Source organism: Pieris rapae, chromosome 15 (genome assembly GCF_905147795.1).
Source record: "Pieris rapae chromosome 15, ilPieRapa1.1, whole genome shotgun sequence".
Lineage (NCBI taxonomy): Eukaryota > Metazoa > Arthropoda > Insecta > Lepidoptera > Pieridae > Pieris > Pieris rapae.
In genome coordinates this window covers 9,201,992-9,220,635 of record NC_059523.1, presented here as the reverse complement: position 1 = coordinate 9,220,635, position 18,644 = coordinate 9,201,992, and the positions used below count along the sequence as shown (strand labels likewise).

Below are 18,644 nucleotides of genomic sequence, written 5' to 3'. Positions count from 1 at the left end.
AACAGTGTCGTAGTCTCTTTCAATCAAATCGCGTTGATGCTGTGATGAAAAAGACAAATAAACAATGCATATTATTTTACGTATGTTAAACAGAGACATACAAATCACACAAATACACAGTATTTACAATATCCTTAACTCACATAAAAATTATAATATTAAATAGCAAATTAAAACAAATTTAAAAAGTTTGGTCGCTGTGGCAGTGTACCTTTGAATGCTGTCAACATTTCCTCGCTGTATTGCGAAACTTATTCGTTGAGCGAGGAAAACACCAGCCCTGGGGTCACCGGTACTATCTAAAAGGCGCCAACTTAAATCTTTAATTAGCACCCACCACCAAGCCCAAGAGTCTCTAGGGAACAAAACCAAAGTTAGAGGAAAAACATATATTTGAGCCTGCGGCCTTTAAAGATCGAAGCACTCAAATTATTTTAAAGGAATATAAATTTAATCAGTTATTGCACCGGCTAACATGTGCGGCGGTTACCACTTAACCAGAAATGTTTATAACCTATAAAACCTAGCAAAATTATCTTCATAATAAAAAGTAGATTTCGCAATACCCTCCCCAACAAATAAACACCGGAAGCGGAAAAAAGATTATAAAAGAATAACGTATCGATAATAAAACAAAAAGTAATTCATGGATTAACTGAACTTTTAATATAATTACCTTATACGTTACATTAACATAATACATAATTCATTATATAATTGTATGTAATTAGATTTATACAGCATTTTTATGTGACACGTTGACAGATACATGAAAAACTTGTGTTAAACAGACACATTTTGTGTCGTCGCTTAATGTCATTACGATTTCAGTTTTTGTTCCATTCATTGCGTTGCAAAGGAATACTTGGAAAATGGGTCGTATAATCTGTTTTATTATTGTTATTGACAGCCAAGTTCAAAACACTAAACTCTTAAACACATTTATATTCTGTATCTAAATATTTCTTTATTATCTCACAGCTAAAATACATATAATAAAACAAAACACTTTGACAATATACAAAGCCAAAACAGATTACATAGATGAAGATTATATATGAATAGGAAAACATAAATACGTACAATAGACAAAAAGAGAACAAATTAAAAACATCTTCCAAAATATTATTTATTGAGTTTTAATCTAAGCTTATTCCAAATTTATTTTACAATTTTAGTGATAGCACGATGTTGGGAAGTTTTCTTGGGAAGCCTGTGTTTCTACCAGGAATGTTCAGCTAAGCTGTGTTTTGTAAGAATTATCAGGTCATCTTCGAAGTCTGAAAATATATTGCACACCTCAGAACTCCCGAAACCATAGAGTGATTGATTTATTTACAAAAATAAGATGCCATTACAGATTACTCCAACGATAAACTTCTAAAAATGTCCATCCCATACAAAACTATATCTACATACACAGAAAAGAAACAACAGATATAAATGAAAATATTATCAAAAAATCTATTAATATCTCTATGAGTACATCATTATAACATGTCGAGTTCGATAAATTTGGTACAAATTACGATTGCATTGAATCAATTAAATCTAAAAAAATGCTTTGTCCGTTTAACCATGACAATTAACTCTCGGATTATAATTATCGGAACTCTTGCGCAGGCCTAAAATTATATAAAGTACGGTAGTGAATGTACGTATTCATCCGACTGCTCTGTTCCTACTTAAACCACCTTCAATAGAAATGTAATTAATTTACTATTTGCTTTATTTATTTGCTACTGTTATTTTTTTATACTGTTACTTTTTAATAATCTTATAATAAAATATATGGGTTCATAGATAAACATCTATGAACCCATATATTTTATCTTCTAGCAATATGATACAACTGTCACTCACTGACAATTTACAAATTGAAGAAAAGGAAGCAAAAATTAATTTCATTTAAAAATAATTCTAAAGCAAATATTGAAAGCGGATACGTAATGTATAGCTAAAAATTCTTTATTTGAATTTGAAAAAGTTCTATTCATCGACAAGTGGCATCACTAGCGGGGTGTGGCGGTACCTCAGGCCTCGCATTGTTTTGTCTGTCGGTCTGATGTGCGCATGGGAAACATAGGGGCTTAGATTGATTTACACCAGTCTTGTTTGAATTTAGAAATCGTATAGACAAACACGCATAGGTATTTAGAGTCGAGATAGCGGCCTTTGAAACAAACTTTTCGAGTCAATGCTTTTAGTTTAGTTTCTGTCTTATTTAATCGTTTGGCATAAAAAAATTGTAAGAGAATGGCACTGTTAAATAACGGTCTCGCCTGTTATTTAATGACTCTGAGTAGTATCAACGACTAAAGATAAAAGATGTAAGGGATCGTTTAAACATGAAGTTATAAAATACTTCTCTGTGAAATTTTGCAATTTTTACAGCATCTAAAGCTAACTTACGTACTTAAAGCAGCACACTAAAAGCTAGATCTATATTAAATTATTTATTTTAAAATATAATCTGTAGTAAATCCTTGTTAAAGTCACAGATATCATTCTAATTAAAATATACAATATACAGTCTGACGGATGTTATGACCGAATTGACCAAAACCGCGGCAAACAGCCAGATAATGGCCATCTTTAATGTAGGAAATCTGATTTCCTACCACTTTAGAGGCTTCAATGTGCACTGCAAAATACACCTTAATACGTTATAATAAAGTCTGCAGTGAAAGAGAAAAGTAATGTAGTATCTCTACACCCTTTACTTCATTCACCCCTTGCCAATAAATGTCAAGAATGAGGTTCATATTACGTCGTAATAAATAAAGACTATTGTACGAAAACTATTATTTGTGCTAAACAAACAGTTTCGTACACGCTATGGTTTATGGTAATGTATATTTTTGTGTGGTTAAAGCGCTGTTAATGTGGTAAGATAACCGCCAAAATTAGCACAGACTATGATTTCTGTCAAAATTCATTTTGACACTAAGACCGAAAACAGATAAGGAATAGAAAGGCTATTATAACAGGTCTACTCTCTGTAATTTTTTTTATACGTAGAAGGCTTCAAAGAGGTAACGTTTTTACCTTTTGGAAACATTTAGATAGTATTTATTTTTACATTAGTAGAAGTACATATTCTTTATTATTTTATCACTATATTAATATTAATTATAATGTATCACTTAAACCATTGACAAAATAATTTCTAAAAGTATCATCGATTTTTTAAGATATTTGAATGTTTTTAGTAAATTGTAAATCGTGTTGGCATAACCAATGTCTGCCCATAATAATTGTAAGGCCGAATTGTCATTTGACAGATGAAGTCTAAAGTCTAAAGTCTTTTTTCATGGCTTTTATTTGTGACAAACGGGCACAAGGTACTTCGCCAGTCGTGTTCTACAGTCTATTCTCCATCTAAAAGTTTACAAGTGACAATTTGCACCCCATTTGACAGAATGACGCTCTTCAAAATTTAAATATCAAACTCGAGTGTCCTTGAGCCAAGTGGCACGGCGCGGTCGATCTGATACCAATAATTACAACTTACCACTGACTATTATCAAGTAGCGGTCTTATATTTTACGATGCACTCGTATTTATATTGTGAATTTATTGCATCGTTCAACACGCACTGATTTATGGTGCATGCATTTTAGAATAATATAAGTGTGTTTAGTTCGCTGGAAGGAAAACATCGTGGGCAAACCGACTTGCCTTACACCCAAAAAGTCGGTGTATGTGTATGTATAGGCACAGGCGGTGATCACATACTTGCCTTGCATTAGATAGAGAGAGCATATTTTGATAGATAGACAAATGATCGAATGATAGAAAGAAATCTGACGCGACACGTAGTTATTTCATTATTATTTAAATAAACTTATGGGTCGTTATATTTCGCAGAAAAATGTGGCCTCTCCGATGATCCCGGTTTACGGGTAAATGGAAAGGGCAAGAAGATGAGGAAACCGCGCACCATCTACTCCAGTCTTCAGCTTCAGCAGCTAAATAGGCGGTTTCAAAGAACGCAGTACCTAGCGCTACCAGAGAGAGCAGAGCTCGCGGCTAGCTTAGGATTAACGCAGACACAGGTAAGTGGCTTAACAATAAAGAAATAGACAATATCAAAGACCTAAGAGGAATATTGTTATATGATATTTTTTGAGAATAAAAAAGTTGTACGTAATATGTTCTTTGTAAACACAAAGAACATATTACGTCAGAAATGAAACTTCTTTGTAAATTAATTATTACTATGTAATTTATATATAAATTATTACTATATGATCAGTCCATATTTACACTGTTTACACACTGTATACGTGCTACAGATAATATATAAAAATAAAAAACTCAAACTGCGTCTACTGCGCTAAAGTTCTAACTTGTAACTACTAAACAAATACCTTAACCAATAGCGTGTATTTTTCTCGATCTCCATTACTCTCTCTCTATATCTTTCTCACTATAGCTCTCTCCCACCTTTTCATCACACTGTGCGCGAGATTAAATTAGCTCTATGTCACTCTCTCTCTCGATCTTTCTCTCTTGCTTGCTCCACGGCTATTTGCTTCATGCTACGTGCGCTCTTTATTTACTCTCTCTCTCAATCGATCTCAATCGCTTTCTCCCTTCTCTTCGATAAAAACGCTGCACACCGCCGTGACGCTTATATTATTACTATTGCGATTCATGCGTAAAAAAAATACCGTGCCTAAAGAAGTTTCCCTTGAATTTTTCATAAAAAATGTCAGCACATGTAACTACTAATTATATTCTAAAATATATTTTGGCAGAATATAAATTCAATAGTAAATTGTCCCATTTTATCGACTTTTCTACAATTCGAAAGCCTCACACGTGACTAGCATTTTAAATGATAAAAAAAATCAGACAACACGGCTACATAGTAATTATGTCACAAACCTAACAATTAAACGTATGTACCATTCACTGGTGTTTTTTCCACTTAATTATGCAAAATGGACTGTGTTTCTTTGGAATAAGATTTGAAATTATCTAACTGATGTTTGAATGTACAAATTCTTATTTGATGTAAAGTCAGCCTTATTCAGATGGGTTAAAGTCATAAATCGTTTCACTGGTCGCCTGACATGCAGTAGTACAGATTAGAGAGGTATAATTACAAGTTTTTTGTTATCTGTGACAGTGCGGTTTCATATGTGCTTAGTTTTATTTTTTAGCCTCCAATAGACAATTTTTAAGGCGGGAAAATAATAATGTAGCGATTGTAATTTTTATTTAATTTTTTGATGTTACAATTTAAATTGCCTTTACGCATATAAAAAGCTAAAAAATAACTTTGCCAGATATTTTAATTGATTTCCGGACCCACGACTGCTGTCCAATACAATTGTATTTAAAATCTGATAAAGGGTTATGTGTTAAACTTATCAAATGCTCGCGTATTATAAATTAAAAAGGTTTTATTTAAATGTAGAAGTACGATCATTTTGAATATTTTGAAAATAGAACATAAAAACCATAATACCGAAAAACCAAGGACACATTCCATTTTTATTATGACAGTCATAGAGTATAGAGTATTTTTCGCGGCGAAGCACGGCAATTCGATTGGATTTCTTCATGACGGATTGATTCGTTATGTGTCACCGTGTAGAATGAATAATCGTCTCCTACGGCTTGCGTGTGAGATTGAGTGTTTCAATATTTTTAAGAATAACTAATTAATAGATTTATTTATTTTAATTTGAAAATGGAATATATTTTTCGTGTATGATCTGTTGTATATAAAACAGAGATTTGTTTGAAAAATGCTTAACAATGTTATTTGTTACTTATTTGCTATTTATATACTGTTTTGCTATATTTTTATGCAAGAAGTATGAATGTGACTTCTACAAGTATTTATTCTTATTTCTTTTATAAAAGTAATATGAAGTTTTATATTTCCCACGCATGTTTTCTTTGATCATCCGGCATCGATAGGGATGTGTTAAAAAGGGATGCTTATCGATAAACGTGATTTGTTAATTTTATTGTCACTAAACTGTTTTATCCTAATTTAAGATTAAAAACGGGTAATTTAAGTTAAAAAAAACTAATCATAATTATTCATTTATTTTCCATTGCACTTATAAAAGCAATAAAAGAACTAATTAATTACTGTATAAGGAAAATTTAAAACAAACTTTGCGTCACATCATTATTTATTTCCTATTTCAATTAGATTCTTCATTAGAAATGTATCCGTCCCTTTCTGACACTCATCAATCCGATTTAAATAGATAATCAAGTTTACGCCACCGATAAAAGATAACTTTTTATAAGAGACAATAAATCTTGGTTAGTCTGTGATATTTATGATCCATTGTTACACATTATACAAACATAATATTTTCTTTTAATCTGTGCTAATGAAGCAATCTTGGAAGCGTTCAAGATCGGATTAGAAAAATAACTTTCACACGCGTTTACCACTTAAAATATTTTATTGAGACATTAAAATGTCTAATTATTAAGTAATTTACGTAATAATGCAATTTCATTGATATCAATGTTGAATTAATTTCGTTTAAAAACCATGGAGCTGCAATTTTTTAGAAATTCAGCCCGTAGTTTTACGTCAGTTAGAAAGCTTTAACGGTCCAATTTTGGGCTAAAACACGCTCTTGGTTTTGTAAAGGGACTGGTACATTATCTTGTACATAGAGATAGCGCAAGTCATCAACAGTTAGGAAAGATGACTTTCGAATTTCGAAATGAAGAGCCTGATTGGCCGTCAATACTTACCGTTCGGCCAATGGCAGCTCGTCAAATCCCATGACATGGCACTTCAAAGACAATTGAAAAAATTGAGATAAAAAATATCGGCTTCTGTTAAAGTGGTAGCTTTTGTCGGGTTCTGTGACTCACTGACAGTCGTGATGCCTTTGTATTATCTATGTAGAAGCTATATATACAAAGCTCCTTCAATTCAGTATTCTGTGATCCAAATGGAACTTCTAAAGTTATTATATTAATAACGTAGGGCATCGTTGGCCTAGTGGCTTAAGCGTGCGTATCTCCTGAGGTCGCAGGTTCACCAATGAATTTTCTATATGCGTATTTAACATTTTCTAGACAAAGAAAAACATTAAGAACCTTGCCTTAGAGCCAAAAGTAGGTAAGTTTGACATCATGAAACTGATACAGAAATCTTAGGCCTAGACGTAGTGTTGTAGTTGTAGTGTTGTCATTAAAAGATACTAAGTAAATATTACTATTAGTAAATAAATATATATTATATTTCCTAAACTAAAATTTAATTAATAAATATACCTATTTATGCAAAACAACTAGGTATATATATTTTCAATATAGAAATCATTTAATAGCATATATATATGTATATACATGGTCAATTTAATACATACTTGTACGTCGTCAACTCGTCTATTACAAGTAAATCACCGAAGGGTCCTAGAAATGAGCAGCCAGCGATTCGTCACATCGCCTCATTCCGACAAATTAAAGAACGGTAGCGTCCATCCATCATCATCTCTCTGACATCCACCGGTCACAAATGAGCTTTTTTTTCTTGACACTTGACTTCAGCGGGCCGCTTTGTTGTCCTCTTTTTTGTCTATGGCTTTATTTTTTAATCAACGAGTTCGATTTTTAAAAATGAATGACAGAATCGAATTTCGTAAATGTTTTCTAGTATTTATTCAACCGCACAAATAACTGTGCTTTTTTCACGTTCCTCACATCAGCACCCTGGACGTTCAACGTCGTCTATTTAAGCCTAGACTTGTTTAAGCGGAATATGAAGGAGGAATAAAGAATATCCATAGCACTAAATCACCTGCATGATGAACACACCCCACATCAACACCCTCACTTTCATAATATCACAAATTAAGTACTACGTATTTAATAATTTGAACCTTTTTGTATACGAGTACATTAAGCATTCCATCTTTGGCTTTATGTTTATTATGTTTTGTGTTGTATATCCTTTTTGTTAGCTGTAGCATTGCGAAATAAACAGAACCTTAAATTTCTTGATTACAAAAATTGTTGTAAGTCGCTAATAAAATCTAGCAACACAGACTTTTCACTTACTATTTGTAATGTTGCAACTGTATTTTTTGTCTATGCTCCAGTTCCAGGGCCCATAAACAAAAGGCGGCAAATTGGAAAATTGTTTTCAATTGTAAACAATTAACAACAATTCGATGTAATTGTTATAAATACGTTGCTGTTGACAGACAATTGGGATTCCAAAAAGCGTAAAAACTGTAACGGTTTTAACAAAGATACATTGTCATTAGAGTTTTATGTTAATAGTTTAGACAGCGGAAGGAATATCATAGACATACGTATTTGTTGACAACTGACATATGACACAACGGACTGATGCGAAAGATATAGTATTATTTTGCTCAGGGATGTTATTTTATTTTTTATTATTATTATATGTGTTTAATAATTTGTTAGTCTTAGTCTTTCTTATTTGAGGGTTAAAGAATGGAAGTAATGACAAGGATACCAAATGGAATGCTGAATGCTTAAAGACAAGTTTAAAGTAACCGACGAGCATACATGGTGTCATCATCTGGACGAAGCGAGAGAGAGATAATATGTCAGGACAATGTAGGTTCCCCTAGGAGCTATAGGCGTCGTAATACAAATAAATAAAAAGTTAAATAGTATTTATTCATAATATCTTAACTGATTTTCTTAGTCATGTTTTATAAGAATGTTTTATTGACGAGTGGAATTTTCCATACCAAAATGTATGAGAACGAGAAATAAAGAAAAAACCTCAAGCGTTGACAGCCAATTGTCAGATAATGACATAAAGGAATAGACCTTTGATCGAGTACTTCGTTTATTCAAATCCGTGTCATAGACAATTGAAAAAATATGCAGAAAAGTTTTTATTGCGTAATTACTTCTTGGGAAAACGTTACTCACGCCATCTCGTTAAAAAAAAAGCTAAATATGTAGGTTTAATACATGCAAATATATGCATTTATGTTAGCTATGTGATGTTTCTTTGAATTCAATATTATGTTGGAGTTTTATTGGTAACGTACAAGTGCTTAGCTGGTGATTTTTTTATATCTTCACACTTAATAACTGAAGTATTCATACCAAGTATACTTGTATAAAGTGACCCTTCTTTGACTCAAAACGGGACTCAAATTTAGGTCAAATAACAGGAAATCAATGAAAAAAACCCCTTGTTTTTAAAGTTATTTATTTGGAGAAGTTAATTTGCTTAAGTTACGAATCACAAAATATAGGTAGGTACCCAAACTGTTTTGTTATATTTATATTTATCAGAAAAACAAATTAGTTTTAATATAGCTGATAGATATAACAATTAAACTTTTGGCACGTTTTTTTTAATATCCTGATGCTTAAACTTTCGCGCGGTTACGAACGGGACAATTTTGCGTCGCCCAGTTCATTTCGGCGACACAGGGACCCGTAATTGGAAAAACCCACCATTCAAGATGGGTCGTCTGGTCACATTAACTATACACCACCCAGTTAGCCTGAGATCGTAGGTTCGATCACCGTCTGTGCACCAATAGACTGTCTATGTATGCATTTAACATTCGCTCGAACGGTGAAGAAAAACATCGTGAGGAAACCGGCTTGCCTTGGATAAAGTCGACGACGTGTGTCAGTCACTGCAGGCCCTATGGTTATGCTATTGATTGATTTATTTATATTCGTATTAGGTATACTTGGTTCATACTAAGTATTTAGTATACTGACCTAGTATTGATGATTTTGGTATTATTAGTGTTGGTGTTTTGAGTATTATAATGTTAATTACCTTATAAGTATATTGTTTGTAATATACAAGTATTTGTAAGTATGTTTCTATTTGGTTTTAAATTTAAATGATTTTTCCATACAAAACGTATGATACTATTCGATTGTACGTAATTCTCGACTCCTATCGACGTTAAGCCTTACTATTCCTTCATACGTTCCTTCTATACTATGAGCAAATATGTAATTATATTATAAACTCTTCAACTCTACGTATTGTATCAAGTTCGACTTAAGTTAGTACTTTATAGCTTAGTAATGACAAGTGAAGTCGGGCGTGAAATATATACATTTTAATAAGGGTTCGACCCTTTTCCGATAAATGCGGGTGTAGACTTGGTAACTTTATATTATCTATAGATTTTATATAAAGCTTGTAAGAGGGAAAAGTAAACTGAGGTAGTGGGTTCGAACTCCACCTGTACACTTTATATTTATGCAACTGATAGATGTCAGGCTTAATTAACAATTAGACCATTTGTAATATACATATATATATATATGTATATTAGACATCTCAAACATAAATAATTTAAACATTAAAAAAATATAAATTCCATAGTGAAAAATCAAGGTCTTTAGTCACAATCTCAGCTTAAGCTCTGTCAAATGGTTTGACAGCTTTCAGTTTCAGTTGTTTATCAGCAAAGCAGATTTCAGTTTAAATGACATTGTAGAATATAGGACTAAGTAATGGAACCACTTAAACCGACTGTTTGGTGAAAAGTCGAAGACCAATCATAGATTATAAACTAAGCTACAAGGGCATAGAGAATGTCATTTCTCTTCAACTTGTGAATAGCAATTATCTCTGTCTAATTGTTTCTATAAGACAGAGAGAGCGGTAAAATAATTATCAAAGCCTGTTAAAGATTTTAAACGTGTCTAATCCAACCCTAGAACAATATTAACCCGTTAATAAAGAGGAAGGTGTAAGCCAAGGACGCACCATTGTATGGTAATTTAAATAACTGGTAACCATAATGTATAATATTTATGGGACAAAATAAAAATTAATTTTTTGCTGTCAATTACTTCTTAACTATGAAGCTTAGTCATAATTTATTGTTTAGTTAAAAGCCTAATTCGGTTTATAGTTAAGACTTACAATGAAGGTATTTTTAATAAAAACATATTAGATTTTCGTATCCGCAAATATCTGTTAATCACCCAAAATCATAGTCACCCATCTCGTTTCGCTGTATGATTTAGTAGGTAGAAACAGTACAAAAACCGACCTATACTAAGCCAAGGGAAAACGAAGAAAAAACAAAAGATGGTCAATATGAAAACAGATAGGTATTTAGAAATACAAAAGCAGTGTTGGCCTATTCCATGGTTCCATCTCATGGCATTTTTGACGGTGAAGGTATCGTGAGGAACCGACTTGCCTTAGTCCCAAGTCGACGACGTGTGTCAGGCACAAGATGCTGCAAATTATTACGTAAGCATATTTACTGCAATTCCCCCCCCCACTCTTGTCAGCCAAAGTAAAAAAAGCTCTCAAACATAATAGTAAATAAACATATTTCTTTGTACAAATCCCCGATAATGCATTTCGGTTTTAAGCATAGACAATGTGTGGGTAATATGTGTAAAAAAGTGTATACTGTTTACGTAATCACCAAATAATAAAATCCCAACCCATTTAGTGCTTACGATTACGTAACGATTACGTACGTACGTCTCCGTGTTTAGTTATAGTACGAATAGTACTTTGGTAGAGACTCTTGGGTCGTAAGGTTTAAGTGCACTGGCGCTGATTAAATAATTAAGTTGGGGCCTGGTTGATAGTACCGGTGAGAGCTGATGCTCTCCTCACTTAATGAAAAAGTATCGCAATACTGTGAGGAAACTGCCACAGGGAACGAATTTATTAAATTTGTTTTAATTTTCAATTTATAAGAATATTGAAAATATTAAATATTTGTGTGTTCCCAAATATGTATTCTCAGCATTTTGGCAGGTATTTCACATGAACCAAAGTTGTCAAGGTCATATCTCAGGAACTATATTTGACTTTGACAATTGACATGACAGCTGCCATCAAATGATGAACGAATACTTTCGTTCCGAGACAAAGAATTTTAAACCTAAATAATAACATGTAAACCTTCATAGTTTTGAACGGCAGGTAACAATAACTGTAATATTTAACCCGTCTTACAAACAGTATTTTATCATACATGTATGACAGGAAATGTAGCAAGATATAACATACAAAAACGGTGACGCTCCGCTGCGCGCGCGTCAAAATAAAAACATGCTATCATTTCGTGGCATCAAAGAAAATCAATTATGAGAGGTGAAACTGGCTTTAAGTCAAGTCATAGACAATCTAGCCATAGATTAAACGTTATAGAAACAGAACATAGATAGTTTTCCGCATAATCAAAGACTAGATAGAACAAGACACAGTATCAATACTTCTATTGTATATTTTCTCTAAACAGTGTTGGTCTACTGTCTCTCATTCCGATTGACGTAGGTTCGATTCCCGACAGTCCAACAATTGCAAAATTTATACCTCTTCAGCAATATTAATGTTTTAATTGTAATTAATTCTTCAGAGGCTACCGCATAAGACGTTTTTAACGGTTTAATTTTAATACATTTTAAAATAAAAATATTTTATAACCGGTTATTATAAAGTGTTGTTATGAATCATAATATGCGGTTTTATAATTTATAAGTTTATCACGCTGACGGTATCTTGTAAGTCAACTTGGATCTAGATGCATTTCATTATAAATATGTACAGTTTGCAAAAAAATACAATATTAATTTACAAAATTTTTTTTACACAAATCTTCAGAATATATACATACTGATTTCTTTTTATAGATTGTCCTCTGCACAATGACATAATTACAAAATTGAAGATGTAAAAATAAAAAATATTTTATTTGTGTACTTATTTTTATTGAGTTTTATGTAGTCCTACCCATCTTACATACAGCACTAAATAGGTAGTTTATGTAATATTTCACCAAACAGTGAAACAATAAACACTAAAATAGCAGAGTATCTCTTTCTAAAGCACGATGCGACTTATAAATGGCCGGGTACTGAACTTAGTTTGTCTGGATTAAGGGACAACTACCACTATTTAGCACAAATTCAAATGATTCTGCCCTGTTCAATGTTCTCACTGGGCTCCTGGTGTCTAGAAGTTGAAAAGACGTGATGATGGAGTCTGCTCGTGGGCTCCAGCAATCTTTTTAATTACCTATTATGGTAACGTCATCCTCATTTAGGTCCTGATGGGGTCGCCATTGAGACCACCACCAGCCAGTTGTACCATTGACTATCCCCTGAGCACTTAGTTTTTAAATCGGATTATATAATTTTAAAAAAATCTGATTTGCGTGTTTTTCAAAATGCCCTGAGAAAAATCACCTACGTATCTTTGAATTCAAAATGGTATAATAGTTTTTATACATAACATAAATGATTATTTATTACATTAATTATTTATTTATTATAATTATATTACGAATCCTGTACTGTCCAGTCCTGTTATAAAGTAAACATCGTTTATACATCTCTCCTCATTTGCTGACCCTACACGCATTTGTGTGCGTAACTTTGTATGTGTGCATCCTGCAATTAATTCAACTATTTATAATATTCAAGTTGTATTAATATTATATATAGGTCACTGTGGCGTCATTTCCTCTAAGTTCTCATGCTGAGATCCTAAGTACTAACAAATATATTAATTGAGATGAAACGAATCGTATTTGTTATTAGTCGTAAGTAGGACTTACCTATAGAAACTTATAGAAAAAAATTGCAACAACGGAGAACCGCCTGAAACCTCACCGATTTAATATTGTTGAATTAAAATCAATCTTAACAACAAGGACTAAAGTCGCAATTAAATTCAGCAAAATACTGATTAAAGGGAAAGAATTGCCTACATAGGCTCCAAAACTGGGCCGATTTGAAAAATTCTTGCATAATCCTACATTATCCCTTATAAACATAGACTAAAGAATAGCTTCAAAAAAGTTATGAATGCGTATGATTTCTTCGATAATGTAACTCAATGTGAAAAATACCAATAAAAAAATCTAAATTGGTTACTCTTGAAACAATTGATAATGGAGCATTTTGGTTGACTGGACTACAGTTTTATAGAAGACATCCTACAAAATCCTGAGGAATTAAGGATATGCAGTCCATTATTTTAGGCTGTGAATTCAGACTCTTGTGTCAAATACATTTTTGACGTACAGTAGTCAGACTTAGCGTAAGTCTACCCTCTTTTAATTAAAACAAAGATTATTTTGCTTGTACCCTCATATTCAAAAGTCTATGTTCCATGGACGTCCTTCGAAGTATGAGAGTCAACCAATCTCAATAGACTATATTTTTATTATTAAATGTGCTTGCAAAAATTTAAGTAACTTCGCCTCACAACTGACCTTTTGATGGAAGCAGCGGTATTTCATACGAGTTGTATAACATACTGGTATCAACTCAATCGATAAGGCACACTGCTCACTAAACATCAAAAATAGTTTAAAAAAGCTGTCCGTAATAACAGCGTGACGCGCAAATTTCGACGAGACTATAAAATCCTCTCACTTGACCTAGCAACTAGATAGTTGCAAGTAGACCCATGATGAAAGAAGGTATATGTTAGCACCTGGATGGTTGCAAGTAGTTGGATGTATCAGGATGGAAGCAAGTGGCACTATGATGGTGTAGATGGTGCTGATTGTGCAAATAGATGGTAGCACCATCATGGTAGCGTCTGCAACAGCAGCATCCGTAGTATGAGGGCTTGAACCAATCCTGGACTAAAGTAATTCGTTTCGAAACACTTTATAACATTAAAATATGACATAACAGGAGAAAAAATTATTAAACAAAACATATAAGGCCGACCTACTAGTAAAAGTTTCCAGACAACCCATATTAGGTTTCTAGGATTTTGATATATTTTTTATAGCAGTGTTGGCTTAGTGGCTTTAGTGTCCGACTCTCATCCTTGAGGTCGTACGTTTTATCCCCGACCAATGGGCCTTCTATGAGCACATTCAATATCCGCTGCAACAATGAAGGAAAATATCCTGTGGAAACCAGCTTTCCTTAGACCAAAAAGTCGATGCCGTGTGTTAGGCACAGGAGATTGATCACCCACTTGCCTATTAGACAAATGATCATGAAGCAGATGCAAATATCTGAGGCCGAGAACTAAAAACATTATAGCGCCACTGACTTTTTTATAATTGCTTTTTGTTGTCTATACTTCATGTTAGCTGTACGATTACGAAATGAATATACTAATCGTTTATATTTATAGATATTCGTACACATAATTAATTTCGATCGCAGTGTGAGTCAATCCTTACGTGCTCACAAAGCGAGGCCAATTTTTTACCGGCCGGTGAAATTTTACTTATCACTATATTACGAATTTTTCCTTTTTTATTCAATACTGTATTTTAATACAGTGTTATCAATGTCAATCTTGGTTTAAAAATTCATGATACTAACGCGTGTAACGTTTTTACAGGTTTTAAACGCATTATTATTCGCAAAAAAAACATTGATTAAAATTCTCTTTTTTACCTTTGGTAATGTTCATGTCAGGTTCGATTTCCTGTGAATATAGGAAAGACAGAGTGTCCTACTTGTATGCAAAAGAATAATAAATAATATTAAAAGTCTGTTTAATTTCCAATCACGACAATTTCTCTTGTTATCCTAACCTTTCTCCAGTATAAAAGTTCCTACATGGATAAAAGTCACCCCAAGTCTTTACCAAATATCCTTGGCTTTCTCCATTTGCTTCGGAGGTTTAAATCCGATAAAAACTGCAATGAAATCGTCTGTCAGAAATAAGAGGCCAATGACAAAACATTCCGATTAAAAGAGCTTTTTTCTTATAAATTTGCCAATGTGTTATACAAATTGAATACGATACAGAATTGTTGGAAAACGCTCAAGTAAACGTGGATTACCTTGAAGATATTTGTCCCTCTCTAACACAGACCTACGTCGTATCCCCGTCTCTTTCGTCAGTTACGCAAAAGGCAACGCGTTGGATTGATTAAAAAATACACTTTTGTCGTATAATTAAAAATTCCTATGGTGATTACTTATGGAGAAATTTTTGATACATTCTTATATGAGTTTAAAATAATATAAGGTTTTATGCTTCCGAGGTCTATGAGTTGAAATATTGTGACCATAGTGTATAGGGAATCGTATCTACGTTATTTTACTGGTATAGTGTACAATACTAGGTCTACATAATATTGTCCAGGCATTGCATTCACAACATATAAAAATTTTACCAAATTTAAATAAAAATTAATTTTTTTTGCACTTTGCGCGTTGCTATTTAAATCACACCACAGATTATTCGAACGTAAACATTTGAATTTGGAATTTTATCAACTCTACCATTGCAGTTTTAATTTTAAAAACAATCCTTTATTGTTTTTGGTTTTTTAAATCACATTACAGATTATTCGAATATTAACGTTTAATTCCAAACCGAATTGTATTTTATGAAGACTACATGTCTGTGCCTAGATATATGAGTCATAACCGACCCACATTCACTCCTTATACAACATCTTTGAGAATTGAAATTTAAATATATTAAATAGGTACTTTGTGCCCCAAACTCCATGCCAGTAACATGAGGCCTCCCCAGTTGATTAAATACAGTACTCGCTACCTTTGGGACGGACATATTTCTGTCTAAAGTCCACTTCTTGGCATACATTTTTAAAAAGTAATTTGCTTCCTTTTAACGCGTACATATGTGTAGCCCCAGCTAGTTTAAATGTAATAACTTGTCGGGCAAGTTAACTTGATGGATATCAGGAAAGTAGATAATGTTTATCTATTTAATATGCAAGTCGGTGGCGCCAGTATAGAAAACCTCTGAATTAAACGGTAAAAGGTGTTGCCAACGGGAAAAGTATTATTAATTTGATGTTGCTAGTAATTAAATTTAAAACTGCTCTTGTTATACTTAAACCCTTCAACGTCGTTAGAACAGATTTAGACTGTATTTGTAACGTAATAAATTTAACGTATTGTTCCATTCATATACACGCCAGAAAGTAAAATAAGACTTAATTAAATGAATTGCATTTCAAAGCAGTGTCGCAACAATTCACCTTTGCACTAAATATCAGTGAAAAAGTCATTGCCAACACTTTCTCTACAGCACGTGAAATATTCATTAAGCCGCAAAAATAATGACTGATCTTGAATTAAATTATCTTAATTTATGTGCACTTTTTACTTTTTCATGTATGCTGTATCTGTTTAGTTTATTTTTTATTCCTGTTTAGTTTTGTTTCTTCTTATTAACCATATGTATGTATTTTTGCACTTCTTGGCTACCTTATGTATTTTTAAATATTTTTTTTCTTTACTCAGTGGTTGCCTGGAAGAGGCCGTCATTTACCCTTCTTTTCATTGAAATACCTATGTTCAATTTATATTGTAATATAACGAAGTGTTAACATATAAATAAATATAATTAATTAAATACGATTTAATGCTTTCAAAGGTTAGTAATACGAAGAATTTCTTCATATTATTTCTCCCTCTGAAGCAGAGATTTTTAGAGATAAAGAGGGACCAAGAATTCGTAATAAATCAAAAGATTATCGTATCGTGCACCACTTTGTGGAACCAGCTACCCACAAAAGTTTTTGCGAAACAATTCGACTGCCCATGATTCGAACAGTGTATTGATAGAAGTGGTTCTTTCGCGAGCCTTCTAGTTATGAGAATGTTCATCAAATCAAATCAAAAATTCATGTGGCTAACACAATGTACACTTATAAACCTCAAACAAGAAATATACATTGAAAGCTTAAATTTTTACATTTATTGCCAGTTATCAAATCAAGGGCGTAGAACGGTAGAGAAGAACTGGCAATGAACTCTCTGCTACTCTTTTAATACGATATAAGAAGGGATACCCCTATATCTATACAGATATAAAAAGGTCAATTTGGAATTTCTTAAAAAACATTCAACACAATATGCCTTTTAGTTTCTGAGAAATTCGTGGACAAACATAACAAGACGGTGTAACCTGGGTTAGAACCCATACCTCAGAATTCACTAAACTTGTATATGTCAAAATATATCAATATCACATATGTGATGAATGGCTGATAGATGTATTATTATGAATTAATTCTCCATATTTGGTCTGGCAACATCACGCGAATCAAACGTTATTTATGGCACTTCGATAATTTACGATCTTAATATTGATAAACATATCTGTGGGTAATAATTTGACAGTAATATTATGAAATAATAATCTTGTAAAAGTCAAAAAGGACATATTGTGTCCGTTTCAAGAAATTCTGAGTTTGTTGTGTTGATTCTTTCTGTCTTTCAACAGCTTATGACCCTTATTAATTCAAAATTTCATCAGCATCACAGTGATGGATGACCATCCATCCGCCTTCTTGTATAGCGAACCAGGGAACCGACCCAGTGGGGTTTTGTAAAAAAAAACACTTGGCGAAGAGTTTATTGCCAGTTCTTTTCTTTTCGTTCTACGCCCTTGATTTGAAAATTGGCAGTAAATGTAACATTATAAGCATTTAATGTATATTTATTTTATTGATGTTCATTAGTGTTCATTGTGTTATGTTCATACCTATATGAATAAATGATTTTTAAATGACTTTGTGATTTAAACAAGGACTAATACTGGGAGTTCTTTCGTAAAAAAGTAATACTGCATCAGTATTGCTGCGATAGGTTCATACTATGTACTAATGCTAACATAGAAAAAGTATTTTTCTTGATAGAATTTGGTTGAAGCCAAGTTTGGATTAAAAGCGTTCGGGAGCAATACA

General features: G+C 32.7%; 1 protein-coding gene across 5 annotated transcripts in view; it reads left to right on the top strand.

The window, feature by feature from the left end:
* Positions 1–18,644, top strand: part of LOC110997230 (homeotic protein distal-less) — a 79,750-nt gene that overhangs the window by 24,074 nt on the left and 37,032 nt on the right. For all 5 annotated transcript variants that reach the window (XM_022265286.2, XM_022265283.2, XM_022265282.2 and 2 more), the window contains exon 3: positions 3,871–4,058. In XM_022265286.2, the coding sequence (XP_022120978.1) occupies positions 3,871–4,058 (188 nt within the window). The remainder of the gene's footprint in view (positions 1–3,870; positions 4,059–18,644) is intronic.